We start from the raw sequence: 26929 nt of genomic DNA, 5'->3' as shown, positions 1-26929 counted from the left end.
TTACCTGGCCACTCCAAAGTCGCAACCCCGATTTTTGATACATATGTAATTCTTCATCTTAAAGAAAGAAAAAAGGACAAGTATAAAATTTGTAATTAAAATTGTAGTAATAAACTCTAGTTGTACAAAAAAAAAATCGATACTTACTATTTTGGCACGTATGGCAGGGCGCGGAGTCATCCTGAAAAATAAGGACATCCGCTCGTGAAAAATGGTTTTCCATTGAAGGTATTAAAGGTATTGTCTCAGGTATCTCCTGATACTTAGTCCCATTGACGGTTCCTTCTGTTAGGTTAGTTGCCCAAGGCCATAGTAGGATTTTCTTTTCGCAAAATCAAAATATTACTTTTTTGCAATTCGGAAATTTTTTGTTTAATCTTGGCATATTTAAGCTTTGACGAAGCACGAGCACGAAATAAACTTTGAAACTATTGAAAAAAACTAAAAGTTGTTATAAAACGTGTACAAAGAACAAATTTATGTGAAAGAATCCTTTCGGCAGAAAATTACATTTCTCGGTTACAATCGTGTTTTAAATACAAACCCACAGGTTGTCCGGATTTCACTGTCCGCTACTGTACATTAAAGTGGATCGATTTACAGAAAGCCAAAAAACGAAAAACACGCGTATTTGGAAAATATTTTACGGATCATTCTGAAATACTTTGCCCAAGAGACTATGGGTCTAAAACCAGTTCCGAGCCTGCGATTTTAAGGCGAAGTTTTATAGTGATTATAAAAATTTGTTTGTACGTTTTTGAGATATCCGAATAAAATTTTATACGTAGGCATACACTAATATTCTATTGATCATTGTCTGAAATGGCCAGATCAGTCAACTAGATCATATATCTCCTTTACAACCGATTCATCAGATTTTATAAAATTTGCCTATATCAATCAAATTTGGTCAGCACAAATACATTCAGCACCGTCTCCAGAAGTTTGAAAACGTTCGTATTTTACAATGTGTAAATGGGGGAGATCGACTAACTACATATTTCCATATATAGCAATACTAGATTCAAACTGATTCTTTAATTCTACTGTAAATAAATTGAAATTCAATGACGTCATCATTTTAATTATTATTTAGATTAATAATCGTTCTCCAACTTGCAAACTTTTGCTCGCTAGCTTTACATAATATTCAAGTGCCAATACGACAATGCAACGTGGAAGTAAAAAAAATTTTGCTACCGTTCGGGCAAGAGTTGCTGAAGAACGCAATTTGTCGATTCCAAGACGTTCTCATGAATGTCTCAAACCAATGATAACAAAAATTTTATGACCACAATTGGTAGAAGTTGTGTTGCCTAGTTCCAACAAGACTAGGCTACATGCCATACTGCACATTGATTTTATTTCTAGAAATTGTAACATTTAATGGCCTCCAAGAATTTGTGATTTAACAACGGGTCAGTAGGGTAATCTGGCCTGTTTTTTTTGACATTTTTTTCATAGAAATTTTTATTATACAACAGAACTTTTTCACATATCATGAGGTATATCGTGGACTATATAAACAAATTTTCTCGGAATTTTTTGATGACATCTGTCGGAGAAATGGCTGGTTGAATGAGATGCGTTTTTTCACTGCGGACACGATTTCTCATGTTTGGATCATCTGAAATACAAAAACTCAATTTATTCTTAAAAAGTACGTGAATTGTTATCGTCCCTACTAGAATCATGAAAAAATGTTAAATAAAAAAGTAATTAACGTTTTTTATTTAATTTTTTCCCATATTTTTTACATAACATTGTCAATAAATTATAAAAAATATAAGGATGAAAGCCAGGCGTTTTGTGAACATTTAAAAAAAATTAAGCAAGTCGGTTGAGTAGTTCGACCGGAATCATGTCCGGTCTGAAAGGTACTGAAAAAGTATACAAAGATGGACATTAACGTTGAAAAATTGACATACCCCTATTTATTTTTTTTGGACCTTTTTCGAAACCTTCCAATGATAAAGTGGGTTTCTACATTAATTCTAAGGGTATAAGGGAACAGAAAATGCAAAAATTTTTTTTTTTTTTTCAAAAAAGGTTACCCTACTGACCCCTTAAACTATTTCTTGAGGGGTTATTTGAAGTCATTAGTCTTTAGTAATAAACCAGACTTCTTCAAGCTTTAGAAGTCAATATTGAACGTACTAATGACACGAGTAGAATTAGTGGAAAAGTACTCGAAAATTTAGTTCATCTAAAGTTCACCATAAGAAGTCGTGGACACCATTTAAATGATATTATATTCAGAACTTAATTGTATCGATTATACCTCACACTAAATAAGCAACCAGTGTTTTTTTTTTTTTTTGTTTTATTATATATTCGTCAATATGTGAGGTACTTTAAAGAAACTCAGAGAGCATAGTTTCCTGGTCATGATATGGTATGTCATAATGTAAAAGATGAATATCCATACTTGAAAACTTGCTCAAGGCATTTACCAAGTTCTATCGAGCTCCAACAAACAATAGCAAAGTATGCACTTTGATTATTTTTGTAAGAAATTTTGAGCTTCAGGAAAGCTATGTTAGAAAGCGTTCAGTAACTTTTGAAGGCGGTAGGAATAATTATTCTTAATTAGTTCTCTATCTGTTGCAAATGCTTTATGCTCTTTACTCAAGTATTGCTAAACCTTTTAACTTATCTAACGACGAAAAGGACACTTGCAGTTGAGCTGTTCTGACTAGCAGAACTCCAAGCACAAACTTTTGTCTCTAAATGGCATTAAACAGAGTTTTATCTCTAATTTGTATTCTAAACACATTATCTATTGACCCGTTAATAAAAAAAGTTTCTTTAAACTCTCTCCAATCGATGCAAAAGTCAAATAAGGTTTTCTGAAGAAACTAGATAATTTAAAACTTCTATCGTTAGACCATACGCATTTTTAAAGGTTTTATCAATTTGTCTCAATTCTAGAGGTGATAAAACCCATAAGCTTTGGGATTCAAAAGCAAACATTTTTCTTTTATTTTATTGCCATTGTAACTAGTTAACATAAAATAAAGTAACGAACAATTTGTTTTGCTTTGTATAAAACAAAATAATTAATAGTGCTCTACGTACAAATTGCAGAGGGTCTGGCTACTGTATAAGGTGATACTTTCCATTTACTTCGAGCCCTCGCTTCAGTGTTTACGTGGTCAGAAAGTCTTTCCATACAAGACTTTGCATATTTGCTGATTGATGAGGCAACAGAGTCAATTCCGAGATCGCGTTCAAGATCGTGACTGCGAACATATCAAGGCGCATTGACGGCGCATCTTAAAACTTTGTTTTGAAATCGCTGGATTTGTACAACAGCGCTAGGGCTTGAGCAACCCCAAAGTTGTATCCCATAAGTCCAAAATGGTCCGAACACCTGCTTGTAGACAAGAATTTTTTTTTACAAGTATATGGATAGGGGAGAGTTTCTACCCAATAGCCAATACATGTTTCTGAATTTTATTTCTAATTTTTATACTCTCGCAACAATGTTGCTAACGAGAGTATTATAGTTTTGTTCACATAACGGTTGTTTGTAAGTCCTAAAACTAAAAGAGTCAGATATAGGGTTATATATACCAAAGTGATCAGGGCGACGAGTAGAGTCGAAATCCGGATGTCTGTCTGTCCGTCCGTCTGTCCGTCCGTCCGTGCAAGCTGTAACTTGAGTAAAAATTGAGATATCATGATGAAACTTGGTACACGTATTCCTTGGCTCCATAAGAAGGTTAAGTTCGAAGATGGGCAAAATCCGAACCGAAAACCTATAAAGTGTCATAACTAAGCCATAAATAAAGATATTAAAGTGAAATTTGGCACAAAGGATCGCATTAGGGAGGGACATATTTGGACGTAATTTTTTTGGAAAAGTGGGCGTGACCCCGCCCCCTACTAAGTTTTTTGTACATATCTCGGAAACTATTATAGCTATGTCAACCAAACTCTACAGAGTTGTTTTCTTCAGGTATTTCCATATACAGTTCAAAAATGGAAGAAATCGGATAATAACCACGCCCACCTCCCATACAAAGGTTATGTTCAAAATCACTAAAAGTGCGTTAACCGACTAACAAAAAACGTCAGAAACACTAAATTTTACGGAAGAAGTGGCAGAAGGAAGCTGCCCCCAGGCTTTTTTTAAAAATTGAAAATGGGCGTGGCGCAGCCCACTTATGGACCAAGAAGCATATCTCAGGAGCTACTAGACCGATTTCAATGAAATTCGGTATATAATGTTTTCTTAACACCCTGATGACATGTACGAAATATGGCTGAAATCGGTTCACAACCACGCCTTCTTCCAATATAACGCTATTTTGAATTCCATCTGATGCCTTCTTTGTATAATACGAGTATAAACATTAGGAACCAATGATGATAGCGGAATAAAACTTTACACAAATACGGTATTTGAAAAATATGTAAATGACGGATAATGAAATCTCGATTATCACTTTACCATGCGAGAGTATAAAATGTTCGGTGACACCCGAACTTAGCCCTTCCTTACTTGTTCTTTTTTCTTTTTAACATGTGCAGTCCATCTAAGTTTTGTGTCCAGGGTCATGCCTAGGTATTTCGCAATATTGTGATATGGTATTTGCACACCGTTTAAGTACAGAGGCATATACTCGTATCTAGTGTTATTATATGTGAAATCAATATGTACTGATTTAGTTTCGTTTAATTTTATTCGCCTTTTAGCTGTCCATTCAAATATTTTATTTAAATGCTCTTGCAATTGATGCAGTTTGTGTTTTGCGACAGACAAAAGCGTAGTATAATCTGCAAATGTTGCTGTAATACAATTGTCATCGTTTGATAAACCACATGTAAAGAGTAGGTAAAGGATGGCTCCTAACACACTTCCCTGAAGAACACCAGTTTTTATCTCCTTTAAATCAGAGTGGATAACTCCATGTTTAATTCGAAAAAGTAGTCCGAAAGCTATGATTTTGGAATATTCTAATATTTTTTTGGTAAAGCATCTTAATTTTGTTTAGGAGCCCACCATGGCAAGCTTTATCAAATGCTTTAGAAACGTCGGGGAAAACGGCAAAGCAAACTTTTTTCGTCAATACTGGAGTGATTTTTGCAAAAGCTAAACTGATGCACCGTTATCAGATTCCCCTGTTTAATTATGTTGTCAAGACGCACAGCAAGCAGTTTTTCTAAAAGCTTTCAAAGTATTGGCAGGAGAGATATGGACTGATACGAAGTAATGTAATGCGCTGGCTTAACAGGTTTATTGAATATAATCACCTCTGCAGTTTTCCAATAAATAGATACGTATTGCATATTAATAGTAGCGTTCATTATAGCAGTAATTTTACTTATAACAATTTGAGAAAGCCGTTTTAGTGTTTCGCTGGTAATAAGGTCAAGCCCAGGTGATTTTTTAGACTTCAGTTTTTTTTATTTCTGCACGTAACTAATCGTTAATAATTACCAAAATTTCGGTGTAATTCTCGTAAGAATTAGGTTCCATTTCTGCTGCATTGGATGTGTCATATAGTTTACAGATACCTATATTTTGATATGCCTTATCTTATTGGTAAGTTTTTTACGCATTTTTTAAGACACCTTTTGTCAGCTGGAGATTTTGTTTGCTGCCACTTTCGGCGTAATCGACGTTTTTCTGCTCCATTTCTTTAATTTCTTGGGTGTACTTATGACCTGATGTAACATTTCTTTTATTGGTGTACTACTCCAAGCTGCATGTTGAATTGTGTTTGTCAAATTCATGATTTCGTTATCTAGCTCGGAATTACAACTTATATTTGCGTGATTATTAACATTGGATAGCATTACCTTAAAGTATTCCCAGTCAGTGCTTTTATTTGTTAACGTAAGTGGTGATACCTTAATAACAACATTTTCATGTAGTGTTAAATATATTGGTGAATGGCCAGAAGTCATATCCAAACCGCTTTCGATGCACATATAATTAGAAGAGATATGTTTGGTAATGAAAAAGTCAATAAGATCTGGTGTTTTAAGTGGATCTGTTGGCCAGTAAGTAGGTGATCCAGTAAACTTTATACTGCACCCTGTCATTTGAAGAGCTTTTAATAAATCTCTGCCTTTTGTATTTATAAGCCTCGAGCCCCAGTGGGTATGTTTCGCATTATAACCCCCACCCATTATAAAACTGTTTTTCTGGTTATTGATCAATTCTATATACAAAGCGCACTTTATTGGATGTCTTGGGGAATGTAGACTCTTGTAAGGGATAAGTAGTTGTCACTATCTATTGTTATCGTTATTTCTTGAAATTCTTCTATAGATATGCGGTTTTCTTCTTGGTGTTTTATGTTGATTCTTGTTATAATGGCGACACCTCCGCGTTCACAATTATTCGGATGTACTGCATGATACATTTCAAACTTTCTGAACTTAAGGCAGGTTTGCTTGCTAAAATGGGTCTCAGATATTAAGCAAACGTCAATTTATTCGGAAACGAGAATTGTTTCTAGCTCATTTTGGTGTTTAGGTAGGCCATTTGCGTTCCATAGCATAATTTTTAAGAATTTAGTCGTATTTATTTAATTTTTTGTACCGCTTTTTCGAGCTTACGAAGGCTTTTTGCCAAATAATTAGCTTGTTTTCGCAACCGCATTTACTCGACGCAGTCTATAAGGATATGCTACTCTCACTCGGTCGCCAAAGTCTCGTTCGCTAACAGCAGGTACCGTACGTAGGTGAAGTTGAAAATTGAATGGTAGAGATCATATGTTCGCCTTACTATCTCTGATACATCATGCCTAATTTGGATGCCCAACCAATACTATATGAACTAACTTAAATTATTTGTGGAATTCACATGGTATACTACTGTGATCAAATTGAAAGGTGAATTTTGTTCATTTCATCTCCTTCAAAGTAATCCCCTCCCGCTGCAATACACTTACGCCAACGAATTTTCCCGTCATCATAGCACTTGGATAAATCGTGAATCGAAGATGGCTCTAAGGTTCAGCTTTATATCCTCAATTGAGTCAAAACGGTGTCCTCGGAGTAGTCACGTGAATTTGCTGAATAGCCAGAAGTTACACGAAGGTGAATCAGGCGAATGCGGTGGTTGCGGCACGATATTAATTGAAAATATGTTGAAATGATCACGAATAACCAATGTAGTATGAGATGGTGCATTGTCGCAATTCTTTGTTCAAAAAATTCACTGTTAGTTGTGAGGCTCTTACGACGCGTATTTCAAATAATAATGAATATTTGAGAATGACGTGAAATTTAGCATAGATATCACTTACAGTACTACCAACTTACAGAAAAAAAATTTACCGATTCGAAAAACACACGAAGTATAAATTAAAAATTCACCTTTCAATTTGATCACAGTAGTATATTGTACTGCAGATATTACTTAAAATAGTTGATTTATTTTTTTCTTTTGAGGTTTAGTCCCGTAATATAGTAATTACAAGAATGCTGCAATTATCTGTTTTACTAAGAAAGACTTTAATTATTTTCTAATCCTTTGCTTACCTTTATATTTCACTTATATATCTATTTACTCACCGTAATACTCTTGATACTTTTCTCTTAAAGAAATGTTTCTCTTAATCTGCGCCTACTTCTTACATTTTTTTCTTTCATTTTGTTTCTTTTCAACAATTTTTTCTCCGTTTTCTATTAAAACGCAAGCTTTTGAGCCGCTAAAAGCTTTTTTACGGAAAAGAATCGAACAAACAACTCGCTTTTTCGCTGAGAGCCCACACAAAGACAGTAAGGTGCTAAGGTGAATCTCATGGTATTGATTACGCGAAATCACTTCGAGTAAAAGTAATTAAAGAAAAATCAGTAGACAACAGTATGAGTGTATTTGTACTTTTATAATTACGGTTATACTTGAAAAACACCACTTAATTATATGTAACTTCTTCAATTTGCGCGTGTGTGTGCAGACTTGACTGCCATACCGGCGAAGTAATCGGGTTTAACAGAGATTTAGTGTTGCTCATCGTTTTAATTAATTACATTGTAGCACCCGTATTGGTTAAGCGAATTTGTCAAAAGAGCACAAGCGGAAAAACAGAGAAAGACCAGCGACTTAAAAGAAATTGTAGCTCTTCGCAGCGCGAAGTCAAAGCAAAATCGTAAAAAAGTCGTGCAGTGAGGCGCCCAGCTGCTGCACACAATAAAGAAGTGTAACAATGTTGCAGCAACAGCAGTTGTTCGCAGAAAATCGCATGCGACATATAAACAAACATACAAACACGCACGCTGCACTTGCAGTAGTAACCTTACAAGCGAGCATTTGGCGGAGAGTGCGCTGAAATTCGCTTTCGCCTTAATTGACTGCTTCAAACGGCTACACTTTCCGCTCTGCGGATGCTGAACAAAAAGCACTGAATGCGCAAAAACAACAATTTTAAGTGAATTTAGTAAAAGCGTAAGCCCAAAAACAAGGCTAACGACAACACAACAACAACACAACGGAACATTAATAATAAGCAAGTGCAATAAACAGCGAAAGCTTTGCAATACAAAATATTTTTGCAGAAATTTACACAAAAACTACATTTTCGCAACATAATGTGATAAAATCGTATTTCACTTTTTTACTGCGCTCACCATTCTTTCTTACTTCGACTTTTTTGTTTTTGGTGGTTGAAAAGCGCATTGTGACACTATGTAGAATACAGTGTGCCGATTAAAAATAGTAACAAAACTTATTACTGAATATTTTGTAGAATGTTCACACTAGTTTTGTTGAGGAAAGGATCCTTCCATGGTGGTTACCAAAAATTGGTTTCCATGAAAATGGCCACCAAAGCGAAAAGTGACTGAAATCCCCGATCTCGTATTGTCAAATCGAAAATTGAACATTCACGAGATAGCTGATTAGGTTATGTTGGGGTTGATCCGCAATCGATTATTAAGACGATTAATGTCATTCCACTTCGTTGAGTTCGCCAAAGGTACGTCTACCGAGATATTTCAATCTCAGTATGGCAAGAGCGGGCAGTAGAGGAGGAAGTGACGAGGAGATTCCACCACGCTTTCCTCAATACAATTTTGGCAATAAGACAGAATAGTTAGCCGCATCGCGTGTAAACCTATTGGAAAATCTCCAGTTAAAACACCTACATATAACAGCCGCGAGCCAGTAACTCAGAGGTCTTCTTGCTGTTTATACTGCGCAATAAGAATCTCGCAGTCGAACAAGTTCTGGTTGATGACCAGTGCTTGCTAAACTCACTGCAGGTCCAAAGGTCCGATGTCAAAAAGACAGCGGAAAACCGGCTCGCTTCCAATCAGATGGAATTGAGAAAAGAGTGCAAGCTGAACAGCTTTACAGTTTCCGACCGTTATCGCACACCCATACAAGTAACTATAATATGGCAGAAGCTTGATGCTATTTTTTATGAAGTCATGGAGTCTTTAATTAGTTTTGAGCCAGCGAGCTGTGCTCCGATAGTGAATGCATACCTTTCTAAAGGAAGCCGCACTTCAGAGCAGTGCATCTACCGCTACCTTGATAGCAGCCACCTCCACTTGAAAGGCGGTGCAATGGTTTGGTAATCTGGAACTAGATTTGGTGGTGAGCTCCCGACAAAAGACTCCGCCATCTACTTTCTCTCTTAACTTCGATCCATACGTATAAAGGCTCATAGCTAAGACTCTAGACATCTTAAATGGATCAAATGCTGTATTAAATATTGGGCATGAGAAAGCTGTCTGATCAATAGCGCCATCTTTACTCAATCCGTGTAACAATTCGCAACCGTGGGACTACTTTGCAACAGTATTTGATGCTGTTTAAGTGTGATTGAAAAAGGATCTACGTCGTTTCGTGACTACCGACGAAACATGACTCCACTGGTAAACTGAACTAGTTCTAAAACCAATTAAGAATCGAAACTTTCACTCAACTAACAATCGTTGAAGTCTGGGCGAACTTTTTTTAAGTAAATGAAAACTTTCCTATTGTCCGAAAAGATGATGAGTGCCGTTTTCTGAAATTCACAAGATATAACCTGGAGAAAAACAAAACAGACATAGGGATATACGAGGGCTGCTATATATATTTCTGACCTAATAATGAAAATAGGAACATTTATCAACGAAAATGGTTTTATTGTTTTTCAAAATATTCTCCATCAAGATTTATACACTTTTGCATGCGCTCAAACCAATTTTCGAAGCACTTTTTCCGCTCCGATTGAGACACCTCCAAAACATGGTTTTTGAATGCTTCAACAGCATCTACTGGCGACGAAAATCGTTGACCACGCATTATTTTCTTGATGTGTGGGAATAAAAAGAAGTCATTGGGTGCCAAGTCAGGGCTGTACGGCGGATGACCCATCAATTCGACGTTTTGGCCGGTCAAAAAGACGCCGGTTTGAGCCGATGTGTGAGAGCTCGCATTGTCATGGTGCACAATGATTTGTCTTCTCATGTTCATTTTTCGAATTTCTCCGAAGACTTCAGGTAAACAAATGGTGGTGTACCACTCAGAATTGACCGTCCTACGTTGCTCCAGCGGAACAGTCGCCACATGACCAGTTTTGCCAAAGAAACAAGCGACCATTTGCTTCGAAGTGCTTCTTCCACGAACAACTTTCGTTGGATTTGGCTCGTCTTGGAAGACCCACACGTTCGACTGCTGTTTTGTTTCGGGCTCATACGCATAGATCCATGATTCGTCACCTGTGACGATCTTATAAACGTCTTTTGAAGCACCGCGATCGTATTTTTTCAGCATTTCTTTACACCAATCCACACGAGCCTTTTTTTGAACGATTGTCAAATTGTGCGGGATCCAACGAGAACAAACCTTTTTTACGGCCAGGTGTTCATGCAATATCGAATGTATGCTGGTGGGAGAAATGCATAGGCATGCCTCTATCTGAAGGTATGTTACATGACGGTCTTGCATTTTCAGTTCACGTACGGCATCGATGTTTTCTGGCACAACGGCTGTTTTTGGACGACCTTCACGGAATTCGTCCTTGAGCGAGCGTCGGCCACGATTGAATTCGTTGTACCAGTTTTTCACAGTGCTATAGGATGGTGCTTCATAGCCATACAAAGATTTTAGTTCATCGATGCACTCTTGTCGTGATAATCCACGTCGTTCACGAGTTAATTCCATTTTTTGGCAGAGATGAATTTTTTAATTCCCTGTAAATAAACAATTCACGATTAAATGACAAAACGTTGTGAGTGATGTTATGCTAAAAAATGTCAAACTTTCCGATGGAAATGTCAGATTGCACCTGGCAACACTTAGTGTTGCCTAGGCCAGAAACATATATAGCAGCCCTCGTAGTAGAGATCGAATTATTAGGATGAATCGACGACTAATTGCTACGAAAATTGTTAATTTTTCAAAAGAAAAAAGTGGTTTTTCAAGGAGACAACAATGGAACTTACTCCGAAAAACCACCAAAGCATAAGAATCCCAAAATTAAACGTAATTGTATTCCAATTCGGCCTTTTAGAGATTAACCTGATGCATTGATTCCAATCAGTACAAAAAGAAGCAATGAAGCTTTGAAATAAACGTAAAATAATAAATAGTATGAGATTTAGACAAGAAGACAAGACAAAACGTGAAAGTCAACTCTACAAATAAAATATAGCTAGCTCCACAACCAAACAGAGACAACGATGTAGTACACAAAATATCCTTGACACTCTCACACAGTCCGGTCTATATAAACGAAACGGACTCGAATTTTCATCCGGCCAAGGACTGCCGACTCGGCAGCATTTCAGCCAGATGTTAGTTGAGCTGAAAACATACCTATAAACTCTGATCCACAAAATGAAGTGACCAAAGAAGTCCTTTATTTTCGGCCATAGTATTTACTAATTTTAATGGAAGATATTTCTCATACGCTCTCATTTTTCTTGGTCTAAGAATTATTTTTTCTAATCTCGTTATACAACTATCCAGAATGGCGTTAGCTTACACTGTGTGCCTCTAAAAACATCTAATGGCAGATGCGACTTTTATTTACTTAAAAAATTTATATCAATGCATAAAAACATACAAGCTAAGGTCTAGTATATACAAACACGCACCATAACTTCCTAACGCTCCAATATCACTTTTCTATAACTTCTTCTTCTTACAATTTGTTGTTTCCTTTTTTCTTACAGTACACACACAACTACCGACACGTAATGCTGGTGTCTACGAGAAAACGCAAAAATCGTCGACCGGCGTCGTACCCTCACCGCGCTCTCCGTGGGTCTTCGCGAATGCTGCAGCGCCACAAATGCATTTTAACGCACAGCGACTACTGCACGCGGCAAATACGATTACACTCCTCTACGTCGCATTATCCTTGTTCAAATTCATATCGAATGAGTTGTCCGTCGCCACGCTCACAGCCACGACACTATGGCGAGCGAATATCTGAAGCGAAGCACAGCGACGACGGCAACAAGCAAGCGACGATAATAAGAGCATAACAATAACAACAATAAAACGGTGGCGACAACAACAACAACGCATTCTCAAAGTGTGTGGTATTCGGTTGTTGCTCGTGGCAAGTTGGAGTTGGGAATTCATCGTCGCGAGTGCTACTTCGTACCGAAGGTGCGGTATGCGGCATATCTAATACAAACAAATGTATATAAATAGACATACATACATTCAGACTTATATTAGCGAAATGTATGTAAGTATAAGTGTATTAAAATTTAATTTATTTGTTTACTTCTTCATGCTAATTTGTAAGGTACGTTTGAATGGACGACAGTGCGCATGAGTGATACTTGTATTTTGCAAAGTGAATCTCAAAAGCACCTTGGGAAACAAACAAGCAACTTCCCTTTCCAATTACTAGTTACTACATTGAAACTTAATACATTTAGAAATTGCATAATTATACATATTCTATTTTCAACTGGACGATGGTGTGGTCCTTTGTACCTGAATTTCTCTTCTTTCCGTTTGAAGGAAATACTTCTTATTCAGATTAGTTCAAATTAATCAATTTATTCACATATAGTAATACAAATCAAAAAATAATTAAGTTCAATAGATTTCCTATTTCAATTAAAATAATTTGTATAAGGATACTGAACTCCAATTTCAAAAAAAAATAATGTTTTTTGAAGTGGGTCGGCACTGCCATTCCAAGTCAATGTATGTCAACCTATTTGGTGGGGGTTTTTTGAATTCGCAAGCCCATATAAATATATCAGATATCTTCTGTGTATAAGATCGAATAATGGAAAAAACCTAGGGAAGACTGAATCTGACACGAAACGTCATGTATGGTAGTGACTCTCTGCAATTGCTTTTGCTCCTGTTTTTCTCGATATTTCAAACAGATCTTTATCTTGATTTTGATCCATCAATTTGTATTGCAGCTACGCATATGCTATAGTGTACCCGAGTCGACGATTATGGCAAATCAGCTGTTTCTTGAGTAAAAACGGACATGTGCAAAATTTCAGATCGATATCTCAAAATCCGATCCCCGTACAAATAGACGAACTTGCCAATATTGACTCAGCTTGTAATGCAAATCACTTATAGATATATTCAAGGCTTATTCAAAAAATAACGCGAGTTTTGAATGTCTTAAGAAATTGTTTATTAATTCATAAATAGCTATTCTGCCTCCTTCAAAGCATTCACCCACAGATACATATATTGAAGTTCTATCAGCGTTTTTTCTAATACTTAAAGAAATTAAAAATAATAATTTTGTCTTTTCATGATTCTCTTCAATTTTGGGAACAAAAATTTCACAGAGGGTCAAGTGAGGGGAATACGGTGGCTGGTGCACCATTAATGTGTCGTTTTTGGCCAAATATTCGCGCACAAACATCGATGCACAAGCAGGGACGTTATCATGGTTCAAAAGTCAATTTTGATTTCCACAAATCCAGGTCTTTTATAATTTTCTTCGCACAAACTTCTTCAATTCATTCATAGTAATCTTATTTTTCTTGACGTGCTTTACAGCATGCTTTTCTTCATTCTCATCTCTCTTCTTATAAACTTTCTTCAAATAGCTAATGCTAACCTCTTAGTAGGAGTATACCCCAAAGAAGTAGAGGGAAAGGAAGAATCCATATCGATGGAAAGATCAGAAGAAAAACCTCTGCACTGGTATCTTGAACCGGCACCAATAGCGAAAAGAAGAAAAGGCTGGCGCTGTTGTTAACTCGGCTATAACCGCGTCACCAGTGTCTACGCCAGTAAATAATAAGAAGAAGCTCTAAGTATATATTGGGTAGTTTTTTCATATTTCTAATCAAACTTCAACTTATTTTTTATATTTATAATGAACTTTAATTAACCAAATATGTATCATTTTGTTCGATCACTTTTGGCATTTTTTCATTAGGGACATTATTCCATCAGTGTAGAACTTTTCTGGTTTCTCAGCGAAAAACTGCGACAAGTAATTTTCACAGGCCTCTCTTGAAGTCAAATTTACTCCATTAAGGGAGTTCTACATTGACCGAAACAAATGGTTGTCCGATGGTGCAAGGTCAGGGCTATATTATACTATATGGTGGATGCATGAAAACTTATCAGCCAAGCTCTCCCAGTTTTTGCCGTGTCATCAAAGATGTGTATGGTCTAGCGTTGTTCTGATGGAAGACGAAGCCCTTTCCTTTCCAATCCCACCAAACACTCAGCATAACCTTTCGAGGCGTCAATCCTAGCTTTGCCACCAGTTGTTGAGCTTTTGATCATTTTTCGTCTGCTGTTACCATTCGTCTCAGAAATGGTTCGATTTTTATACAAAAATTTCAAAATATAGCAAATATCTTCCTTACTTTCACTCGTTTTTGAACAGCTATAACTTTTCTCAACTTCTCCGAATTTAACTTTAATGAAGCTTAAAATCTCACCTTTCCAACACTATATGATATGGCACAATGTGGGTGGTACCACTGGAGATATACAACTGCTACGACATCTATTGACATAATACGAAAAGAATTTTTCGACTACCCAATATACATATTAGATTTATTCTCAAAAATTGGGTAAAACAAGAAAAAACGTTAACTTCGGATGCACCGAAGCTAATATACCCTTCACAGGTGTATTTCTTTTAGTAACTATGTGTCCAGTTTGTATGGAAGCTATATGCTATAGTAATCCGATCTGAAAAATTTTTTCGGAGATTATGTTATTACCTTAAGCAGTAATCCATGTCAAATTTCGTGAAGATCCTGAGCCCTTGATTTCGATCGTTCGGCTTGTATGGCAACTATATGCTATAGTGAGCCGATCTGAACAATTTCTTCCGATATTACATTATTTCTATAAACAATAACTCATACCAAAATTTCGTGAAGATATATTGTCAAATGAGGAAGTTTCCCATGCAAGCATTTGTTTCCGATCATTCAGTTTGTATGACAGCTATATGCTAAAGTTAACCGATCTGAACAATTTCCTCGGAGATTATATTATTGCTTTAGAAAATAATTCGTTCCAAATCTCGGGAATAGATCTTGTCAAATGCAAAAGTTTTCCATACAAGAACTTGTTTCCGATCGTTCAGTTTGTATTGCAGCTATATGCTATAGTAAGCCGATCTGAACAATTTCTTCGTAAATTACGTAATTATCTTAGAAAATAACCTGTGCCAACTTTTGTGAAGATACATTGTCAAATGTGAAAGTTTTCCATATAAGAACTTGTTATAGTGGTCCGATATCGGCCGTTCCGACAAATGAGCAGCTTCCTGAAGAGAAAATGACGCAAAATTTCAAAACAATATCTTAAAAACTGAGGGGCTAGTTCGTATATATAGAGACAGACGGACGGACAGACGGACAGACAGACAGACGGAGATGGCCAAATCGACTCAGCTCAACATACTGATCATTTATATATACATATACTTTATAGGGTCTCCGACGCTTCCTTCTGGGTGTTACAAATTTCGTGACAAATTTAATATACCCTGTTCCAGGGTATAAAAAGTTCAGTCCTTCTAAAAAAAATGGCAATAAAATTACGCGCAGCAATCAAATATTTTACTAAGCAAAAATGTACACAATTTTACATACGAGATCGCAAAAAACACACCAGGTCAAAACAAATGCACTCCAAGAAGCCCTTGCAGACATCAGCGCTCGATTACGATGCTGCACGATTTTACGGCAACAGATATTGTCGCCATATCTGCATCTATACACATACACAACCCCTCTTATACATAATGTAAATAGAGCGCTTCTTCTCATGCACTTGCAAATATTTGAATAAAATAAAAATGCATGGAGCATCTTAGCAGACGTGCTTAAATGATTCCATTTGTCTGTCGTGTCTATATGTCCGTTTGATTATCTTCGTTTACAGTAGAGTGCATACATATACATATATTTAAGCTTACATTATATACGAGTATAAAATTATATATAAATAAGAATGGCATTTGCAGTTTGAGTATATTAACGATATTGCTGCCGAGAACTATCATCTGTTGATAGACCACTACCGAGTATAATGGGAACTAAAGTATTTTTTTAGAAATGATCGGCATTTTAAAGCGAAGAATTTCCAAAAATCTTACAAAAATAAAAAAAAATGAATTGAGCGCCATAAAGATTTAGAGCCAATAGCTTCAGTTTATGCTTGCTTAATTCTTTTAAGAATAGTCAAAAAAGTTTATAAAACTATATAAATGTTAGAAGGTGAAACACAAACACTAGTGAAACCAAGTGATAGTCTCACAGAATTATTTCGTAGAGTTCAATCGTAAATAAAACTCTGTTGAGCTCTAAAGTGAACTGTACTAAAATATTATCCTGGTGATAAATTTTCCAATTGTAGGTCCAATCCTTATATTTTGGGGGTTTCACAGAATTAGTTCCGGCAACTACTAGTTATATGTGTTTAAAATTCTGATTATATGTAATTGCATATTTCTCCGTCACCTACGATCCCACGATAAGATCTTCAATACTGATCTGATCAAAATTCGGATTTTCATGATTTTAATATAATAACTTATTACCGCCTTGATAATTGACTTCTGAGCTAATCCAAATATTTCAATAATTAATCCAATTTTCCTTTCTTATAAGGTTCGGTCGGGATGGCCTTCGATGCATTCAGCGAATTTTGGTTTACAAATACTTGTATTTTCGATGAAGTAGACTTCTCAAAGCAATTCTGAAACAGAAATATATTCTTCTTTAACTCCACAGAAGCGTAAAAATCGTTCCATTCCATCCATTTTTTGGGGTTGGCTCAAAATTGTACTATCAATATGTGAATTAAGAATATATAGCTTTTTCATTTATATTAATTACGAATGCCAAATTTTATGGTTTTGAGAATTTTGTGTAATTATGTTAAAGCATGCGATTTTTTTACTAGACATAGATAGTATTTCTGTGGTTACTACCACAACTTGAGGAGAATTTTCCATGTATAATAATCACAAAATATTATTTAACCGTTCTCAAGACAGACGGGTTTTATCTAGCCAAGGACTGTCAACTCAGCTACATTCTTCCAAATAATTTTAGAAATGTTTTTTGCAAATACAACAATAACAAGAAGAAGAAGATCTAGAATCATATTTCCAAAAATATGATTCATATATCCACACTTCTATTTCTGGTATGAAAGCAAAACTTTGTCAAAGATCTGCATGCAGATTTAAAAGCAATAATACTCCTATACAATTTTTTTTAAATATAAGCTACGTCTACATACTATTGTCTCAAGATATATGTATATATAAAACTCGAATTTGACTAAAGTATGAACAGAAGGTAATTATTAAGCTTAAAAATTTGTTTTTTTTTCCTTAATATTCTTATCATATGGTGGTCCTTATGATATGCCCGATATGAATGAGTTTTTAGTATCAAACTACTTTTACGATAGAATCAGTAAAAGAACGGTCCAATTCGAAATGGCTATTCGTTTCTAAATTCACTTTTTCCGTCAAAGAATCAAAACAAAAAACTATAAACAGGCGCCTCTAAATAATTCTTACTTTTAGATTCAGTAATTCTACAATTATTAAATTCACACTGAAATAGCGACGATTTACATAGAAATTTATTTATTTTACTGATTTAAATTGTAGCAGGCAGCAGAGAAACACATGCAGTTCCTCAACGAACCAATTGGACCTATCATAGAGAGTGTATATCTTGCCGCTTCAAGGTCCAAATATTATGAATGATGAAACTCACAGTTTTTTAGGAAATTTACTGCTCTAAAAAAATGGTATGTTATGATTTTTCGATTAAGTTAAGCGTTTACGAGATAATCATCAAAAAAAAAATTTTTTTGTTTTTCGTTTGGTACTCTGAAAAATAGATTCCTAGACACCTCTAACAAAGCCTCTCCCAAAATTTATTCATAATATTTTTTTTCATTGAGTTAAAAATTCATAAGAAATAAAAAATGTTCATAAAAATAATCAAACTTTTTGTGCATATCTTTTAAACGTTTGGGGAAAAAAATCATAATAGACCTTTTTTGTGACATTCAATTTTCTCCAAAATCTAAGGAACAAGATATTTTTTCATAATAAGTTGGAACAGATATAAATTTTTCTATCTGATAATAAGAAAAAATAGAAAACTGTATGTCGACCTTCCCGTTACAATTAAAACCTCATGTTTGGAAAGAGGTGTCTAGGAACCTATTTTTCCGAATACCAAAAAAAAAAATTTTTTTTTTTTAAATACTCTAATATACATATAAGTATAGTAGTACATACATATATAAAATGCTGTTGCTGCCTGTTTTTATACAAGATGCGTTCCACAGTAAACAGGACTTTTTGAATCTAGCGTCGACTGGTGCGTTTGAATCTGCTATTTTTATCGATTGTCCAGTTAGAATTTCATGACATTTAAAGGATTTGAAGGGAAGTTATTGCCTTTTAAATGTCAGTATGTTTGTGTTATCGGTGCGAAAATGAGCTTCGAACAAAGAGCCAACATTAAATTTTGTTTTGAAATTGGTAAAACTTTTACCGAAACGTTTCAATTGATGAAACAAGTTTATGGCGATGATTGCCTATCCTGTAGCAGAGTGCACGAGTGGTTTTAAGTTTTCAAAGTGGTCGTGAGGACATAAATGACGACCAATATGTCGGCCAATCAAAATCCGTGATCACCGGAAATTCCATCGAAACTGTGAGTGAATTCAAAAATCAAAAATCAGCCGAAATCATCATTAAATCATCGCGTGACGCCATCCCCCCTTTGACAGAATCCCATACCACAGGAACTTTGGTGTGCAACGTTAACCCAAGGACTCATAAATCAGATAACAGCTACGCCTACTTCACATATAACACACTTTTACATTCTATCTGATTCTTTCACTTTATAACATTCAAATCAAACATCAATGAAGGGTTTACAATAAAATAATGGTCTCAAAGTATTTCATTTTATGTTCATAAATTGTAGACATCGAACTATAACTTAACAAGACCTACCTAAGAGGTACCTGGGACCTAATAAGTGGACTTCAGTGCATTTGGCTGATTTTTACCGAATATATCGGTTAATCTGTGAAGTCACTATTGACATTAAGGGGCATTAGTTTTGTATATATTTGTATGTAATACCATTTTGTTGTATTTGTTTGTAATATAATAAGTTCGGCTACACCCGGCCTTAGCACTTTCTTACTTTTACTATATTATTTTACTATATCTTCTTCTTTACTGGAAAAGACACCGCTTACGCGATTATAGCCCAGTTAACAACAGCGCGCCAGTCGTTTCTTCTTTTCGCTACGTGGCGCCAATTGGATATTCCAAGCGAAGCCAGGTCCTTCTCCACCTGGTCCTTCCAACGGAGTGGAGGTCTTCCTCTTCCTCTGCTTCCCCCGTCGGGTACTGCGTCGAATACTTACAGAGCTGGAGTGTTTTCGTCCATTCGGACAACATTTCAGCCAGCGTAGCCGCTGTCTTTATTTCGCTGAACTACTATATGTCAATGTCGTCATATATCCCATACAGCTCATCGTTCCATCGAATGCGATATTCGCCGTGGCCAACGCGCAAAGAATAAATATGTATTTCGCAGAACCTTTCTCTCGAAAACTCGAAACGTCGACTTATCGATTCTTGTCATCGTCCAAGCCTCTGCATATAGCAGGACGGGAATTATGAGTGACTTTTAGAGTTTGGTTTTTGTTCGTCGAGAGAGGACTTTACTTCTCAATTGCCTACTCAGTCCGATTTTCAAGTTGTTGGTGGTGTTTACACTGGTTTCAAGATAGACGAAATTATCTACGACTTCAAAGTTATGACTGTCAACAGTAACGTGAGAGCCAAGTCGGGAGTGCGACGACTGTTTGTTTGATGACAGGAGATATTTCGTCTTACCCTCGTTCAATACCAGACCCATTTATTTTGCTTCCTTGTCCAGTCTGGAGAAAACAGAACTAACGGAGCGGGTCTTGAGGCCGATGATATCAATATCATCGTCATACGCCAGTAGCTGTACACTCTTATAAAAGATTGTACCTGCTCGATTAAGTTCTGCAGCTCGAATTATTTTCTCCAGCAGCAGGTTGAAGAAGTCGCACGATAGGGAGTCGCCTTGTCTGAAACCTCGTTTGGTATCGAACGGCTCGGGGAGGTCCTTCCCGATCCTGACGGAGCTTTTCGTGTTGCTCAACGTCAATTTACATGGCCTTATTAGTTTTACGGGGATACCAAATTCAGACATCGCGGCTTAAAGGCAGCTCTTTTTCGTGCTGACGAAAGCAGCTTTGAAATCGACGAAGAGGTGGTGTGTGTCGATTCTCATTTCACCGGTATTTTCCAAAATTTGGCGCATGTTGAATATCTGGTCGGTGGTTGATTTGCCAGGTCTAAAGCTACACTGATAAGGTTCAATCAGTTTGTTGACGGTGGGCTTTAATCTTTCACACAATACGCTCGATAGAACTTATATACTATAAGTAAACTATGCATAGAGTTTTCGAGCATTACCCCTTCCGGCCAGCTTGTAAAGCTCTTCATACTCACGCATTTCGGCCTCTCTGTTTTTCTGTCTGCAAATGTGTCTCGCTTCCCTCTTCAACTCTCGGTATCTATCCCATCCTTCACGTGTTGTGGTAGATCGTAACGTTGCGAGGTAGGCAGTCTGTTTTCTCTCCGCTGCAACACAGCACTCCTCGTCGTACCAGCTGTTCTTTTGCACTTTCCGAAAACCAATGGCTTCGGTTGCAGCTGTACGTAAGGAGTTTGAAATGCCGTCCCACAGTTCCCTTATACCGAGTTGTTGACGAGTGCTCTCAGAGAGCAGGAGTGCAAGTCGAGTAGAAAATCGTTCGGCTGTCTGTTGTGATTGCAGCTTCTCGACGTCGAACTTTCTTTGTGTTTGTTGGCTTGCGTTCTTTGCTACACAGAGGCGGGTGGAAATCTTGGCTGCAAGAAGATAGTGGTAGTTGGTAGTTTTTCGATCCGCATACTGTCAGGTGGCTTGATGAATTTTCTTATGCTGGAATCTAGGACTACAGATAACCATATTTCGGGCCTCGGCGTAGTCGATCAGCCTCAACTCATTTGGGGATGTTTCCTCGTGGAGGCTGAATTTACCGACTGTTGCGCCAAAGAGAACCACCCTGCCCACCCTGGCATTAAAGTCGCCAAGCACGATTTTGATTTTGCTGCCCCCGCCGCTCTCATAGGTGCACCCAAGCGCTCATAGAAGGTATCTTTAGTCACATCGTCCTTCTCTTCCGTCGGGGCGTGGGAGCAGATCAGCGGTATGTTGAAGGACTTCGCTATGATGCGGAATGTGGCTAGACGTTCATCCACCGGGGTGAATGACAGTACGCGGCGACGAAGTCTCTCTCCCACCACGAATCCCACACCAAATTTGCGCTCCTTTATATGGCCACTATAGAAAATGCCACAAGGACCTACTCGTCTTAGCCCTTGTCCCGTCCATCGCATTTCCCGGACGGCGGTGATGTCAGCCTTCACTCTAATGAGGACAGCGGCACCTTCCCAATTAAGGGATTGGACATTCCAGATGCATGCCCTCAAATCACAGTCCTTAATTCGTTTGTCATGGTCGTCATCAAAAGGGGGGTCACTCATCCGAGGCTTGTTGTTCTTTTTCATTGGGTGCGTTTTTTTACGTGGCGGGTCCCTAACCCAGCGCACAACCCTGCAGAGGAGATGTTTCGCCTTCTAACTTTAGCCTTTTACCTTCAAACGGATGTTCTTAGGCTATCCAGAGGATAATTGGTCAAAGGTCGGAAGTTGCTTGAGCCAGATGTAAAATAATCGTTTCTGGCCACTCCAAAGTCAATGACGATCAGAGAACTTTCCTCACTGGCGTGAACTTCTACACATGATTCCATCATATTTACTATATAGTAAAAATTAAACTGGCGAATCAAAATTTAATTAATCTTTAATTCGACTTGTACAACGTCTTTCCTTAGATGCAAACGGTTAATTGGTTGCGTTTTAAATTTGTATTACGTATAGATATTATGAGAAATATACCTGTGAAGGGTTCTTAAAAATCAATTAAAGTATTGAAGTGAGGATAATAAATTAATTTGAAATATTGCCCCACTGCAGTAAGGGCCACCTTAAAATTAATTCCAGCTTGTTATTCAAATACAAATTTTCATTTTCCTTATTTCACGCTTATCCCTTAAATATTTGTTATTTCTCTTTCATGTTTTTTCTATATTTTTGCCATTTCTTTCGTTTGTTATTTTTGTCAACCAAAAATTATTGCATTTCATGCATAATCTCTTACATACTCGTGTATGCGTTCGTATTCGCATTCGCTTTCGCCTTGGAATTGCGCAGCTTCCACACTTCCTTGCTGCTCACTTTGCTCACAGCAAATCTTTGTTTCCCGCTTTCTTCCCTGCTGTTTTCACTTACCCGCATTTGTACTCGATCTTCTGTTTGTTTACTATTTTTCGGGTAATTGAAAAATGAGCTTGAAAAATTTCCTGTAATAAACTATTCCAATAGCTTTCGCCACACTATCTTTCGCCGTTCAGCTGTGTCCTTATCTCGAACATCCTCAGCGTACAACAAACATGCAAATATGCTTGAAATCACAACACATACTCAAGCTCCCCACCCCCGCCTCTTACATTTGTATTTGTACAATCATTTAAGCGCTCACACACACACACACATACATACATACAAGCAAGCTTGCATCTGTTTTTAGTGTGTCTGCGGTAATCTGCAATCCGTTTGTCAGCGTATACATCTGTATAGCTTTGAAGCGTCGCATTTGTTCACGCGCATACACGCATGTCCTTCGATATCCTTTAGTGGCTTTTTGTGCGCATCAGTTGCCACTCTAGTAGTGTTGCTGGCGTTGTTGGTTTTTATATCTAGCTGCGAAACTTAATCTGCTTGTTTGTGCGCGCTCACAAAATGTATTTATACAAAGTGATATATACATAAAGACATGTGTATGTGTGTGGCCTGTGAAAGGATATGTGGTACGCGAATTTACTAAATGTACATCGTAAAATAAAATTTCAGCAAATCCACAAAAATTGATTAAGCTCCATTCATTCACTCATTCATTCAACTATATATTTATATATTTATTCATTTATTTTGGTATCAGCACACTTTAATCACTGTGGCTTTTAAAGGATTTGGGTATTAACTTGAAACAATTGCTGGTTATTAATTTCAATAGAAATTAATTTTATTACAATGTTTGTGCCAGACTCGATTATATAGAAATTCTTTTGATCTCACAAATTATTTTTTTTAACAATATGCTATGGCAAACACATTTTGTTAATATTTAATCTCTCGACCCCCTTGCAGAAAGCATATATGTATTTGCATTGAAAATATAATCATAACAAATTTTCCCTCATGCCTACTGACAATAAAATGGAACAGTCGGTTTTCACAAGCTTCTCTTTAAGCGATTGTTAACCATAAAATTCTCCAAGGACATGAACAGATTGTAATCGCTTGGTGTTAGATGCGTACAATACGTTGGCTGCATAAGAAATTCTTGCCATTAAGAGCGTCATATGTAAGCAGGATAGTAAATGATTCCCTACCAATTTCTCAAAACATACATATGATAAACCTTTCTAGCTCATTGGCCGCAGGTACACCGCAGATCCGCTGTCATGGCTCGTCGCCATTGACGGTTAAGTTCTCACCGCCATCATTTTTGAAGAAATATGGACCGATGATTCGACTGGCCCACAAATCACACCAAATCGTTGCTTTTTCTAAATTAAATGACAGCTCTTGAATCTCTTTAGGTTGCTCTTCGTCCTAAATGCGGCAATTTTGTTTGATTACATACTCATTGAGCCAGAAATGGGCCTCATTGCTAAACAAAATTTGGTTCGAAAACGTCGGATCTTCTTGAAACTTTTCAAGAGCCTGTAGAGCGAAGCGATGTCAGTTGAAAAGGTCGAGCGGCTTCAGTTCTTGCACAAGCTGTATTTTGTACACTTTCAATTTAAGATCTCGTTAATTTTCGTGATAAGGCATAAGTCTTTAAATGATGAAATGCAAAAAAACTAACGAAGGAAAATAATATACAGCTTGACATGACACATGCGTGATCTCTCAAAACAAGTCTTTTGAAAAAAGTACCTCGAGATGGATCTTATTTAAATCTGCTTTTCTCTTTCCTTTAAATGACGTAGGGATCATGTAGGAACCGGATGTACAGTAGATTAAAATTTCATTATGCAGGTAGTCATTGTCAGATAGCTTTTATCATCCTATCTGGGAAAATATGTATGAATATTATTACTTTCAAAAGCGACCATAAGCAAAATGTTAATTTTACTTCTAGGTACCAAAAACTTCGCATAATATTTTTTCCCTTGAAGATGTAAAGTTCTAATTTGGTAGAGAGGATCGGAGTAGCAAGGGGCACCTTGCTTTAATGTAATTGGAACCTCTACCGACAGTGTGAAAATGGTTGAAATGGCGTAGCACCGCCCATCTTTTTGTTGTAATCCCATATCTCGGGACCCGACCAACCGATTTCGGATAAATGTAGTAGGTGACATTTTCCTTAATAATATAATGAGATAAAACTTTGCACGAATAATGTCTTTATTGTGTGACACCTTAAGACCAAACATTGTTTAAATCCAATAAAATCTGTTCAAGCCCTTAGGTACCGAATATTTAGACAACGGTACCTATTGTTAACGTTTGATCGAAAATGTCTGTGTGATATATTATAACTGAAATTAAGGGATAATCCTTCTCTTATAATAGTATGTCTGTATGTCAAAATGGGTTGAATCTGACAAATACTTCTCTTAGCCCCCATATACTTTGTACCGCTAATATCGGCCAATATGTGAGTTATCCCAATGAAAATAAGAGAACATGTTTTTCTGTCTACTTTTTGTTACTTTTGTGTCTAAAATAGATCAATTTAAGCGAAAACTTGACCTAACCCCTATATAACTAATATCAGGATTTTCGAACATACGGCTGACTTTACTGTACATGATCACTTTTACACCTTAAAGTACAAGTGTACAAAGTGGCTTTGATTCTTGCAAATTACAAGAGTATAAAATGTTCGATTGCACCCGAACTTGGCCCTTCCTTACTTGTGAGAAATGTTTTTTGATAACTTCATTCATGCTGGATTTTTTAAATGAAGAGGTAGAATTTAGTATTCGTTTTTGTTGTCCGATTTCGTGCATTTTCATATTGAGACTTGTAATGGTATGGCCAAAATCGGTGAAATTGGTTAAGGAATATTTGCGCGTAGCATTATCATTTTGTATACCAATTTATATGTATTTCGCTGTAGGGATCTTCCTAGATATTGAAAAAGCTTTCAATAACGTCTTACAGAAGGCAGTTGTAACAGCTCTTGACGGTTGTGAGTTTGAATCAAACCTCAAAAATTTTATTTTCAGTTTTCCGCGCGATAGAGTTATCGTGACGGATTGGGGTAGCGACTGTACTCGGTAAAATTTAAAAAGAGGCACCCTCCAAGGAGAAGTTCTTTCTCCTTTTCTTTGAATCATGGCCGTCAACTAAGTCTTGAAAAAACTTGAGGGAAATGCTAGGCGGAAGATTGGCTACTCAGATGATGTAGCACTCATTGACGCAAGGCTATGTCAGCGGATTAACTAATTGGGTGGCCGGAAGTTGCTTCGCATTAATCTTGAAAAACTGGAACTAGGAAGCTTTCTTCATAATATCGAAGACAGAGCAAAGAAAGCATCGAGTGCTTTCTACTACTGCAGAGAAACTATTGGGAAAAGGTGAAGTTTCTCACCGAAAGTAAATCCATTATGTAATATAGAGTCTTTGTTTATAGGGCGGCGCTCATCAGCTTGTGTGGTGCCCTAAAATCCATTCCAATCATGACACATACTCCTATTTTTCATATAGTGCCCATAGATATCGCCGGAAGATGCATGGCCTCGAAAATTGCTATCAGACTTAGAGAATCAGGATTTATAAATTCACACACATAACACACTTTGACTTTATACCGGATATTTTGCATCATGGAGTCGTCAAAGCAAACTATGTGCAGCCTCCTTCAAAAAAGTGATTATCCACTCTGATAGCAGGGCGGCGACACTAGCTTTGGGCTCATTAACCGTGCATTCAAGGCTGGTTAAGGAATGCTTAATCTGGTTGTCACTTTGTGATAAGATTGCTATGGACGCCAGGCCACAGCGGAGTCGCAGACAACTTTAAAGCTCAAAAGCTGGCAAGGAAGGGTATCCTAGCTCCCTTCTCCTCCTGTGTTCTAAAAATGGATAGCTGATGATAGCTCATGTGCTGTCGCAAGATCCTTTTTTCCCAGGATAGATCATTAGCGGTTCAGTTAGCTCTTTGCCGTCAGTAAGGCTAGCTTCTAACAGGTCATTGTCCTCTCGACTATCCGTGCTGTAAGGTTGAGAACCTTGCCCGTCGCCTCCTGCAGAGGCTGTATGGAATAAGGCGAAGTGAAATAA

At 36.9% G+C, this 26929-nt stretch overlaps 1 protein-coding gene and 1 long non-coding RNA gene across 2 annotated transcripts in view; both read left to right on the top strand.

Annotated features, from left to right (window-relative positions):
• The window catches only part of LOC126752725 (uncharacterized), a 216222-nt gene that overhangs the window by 155957 nt on the left and 33336 nt on the right, over window positions 1-26929 (top strand). The window lies entirely within an intron of this gene.
• LOC126752717 (lachesin) overlaps window positions 1-26929 on the top strand; it is a 241696-nt gene that overhangs the window by 212754 nt on the left and 2013 nt on the right. The window contains exon 11 of the mRNA XM_050463694.1: window positions 12130-12571. Coding sequence (XP_050319651.1) covers window positions 12130-12392 — 263 coding nt within the window. The 3' untranslated portion in view covers window positions 12393-12571. The remainder of the gene's footprint in view (window positions 1-12129; window positions 12572-26929) is intronic.

The sequence above is a fragment of the Bactrocera neohumeralis genome, chromosome 3, assembly GCF_024586455.1.
Source record: "Bactrocera neohumeralis isolate Rockhampton chromosome 3, APGP_CSIRO_Bneo_wtdbg2-racon-allhic-juicebox.fasta_v2, whole genome shotgun sequence".
In the NCBI taxonomy this organism is placed as follows: Eukaryota; Metazoa; Arthropoda; class Insecta; order Diptera; family Tephritidae; genus Bactrocera; species Bactrocera neohumeralis.
Note: the sequence above shows the minus strand (reverse complement) of the source record. Positions and strands in the feature narration are given on the sequence as shown.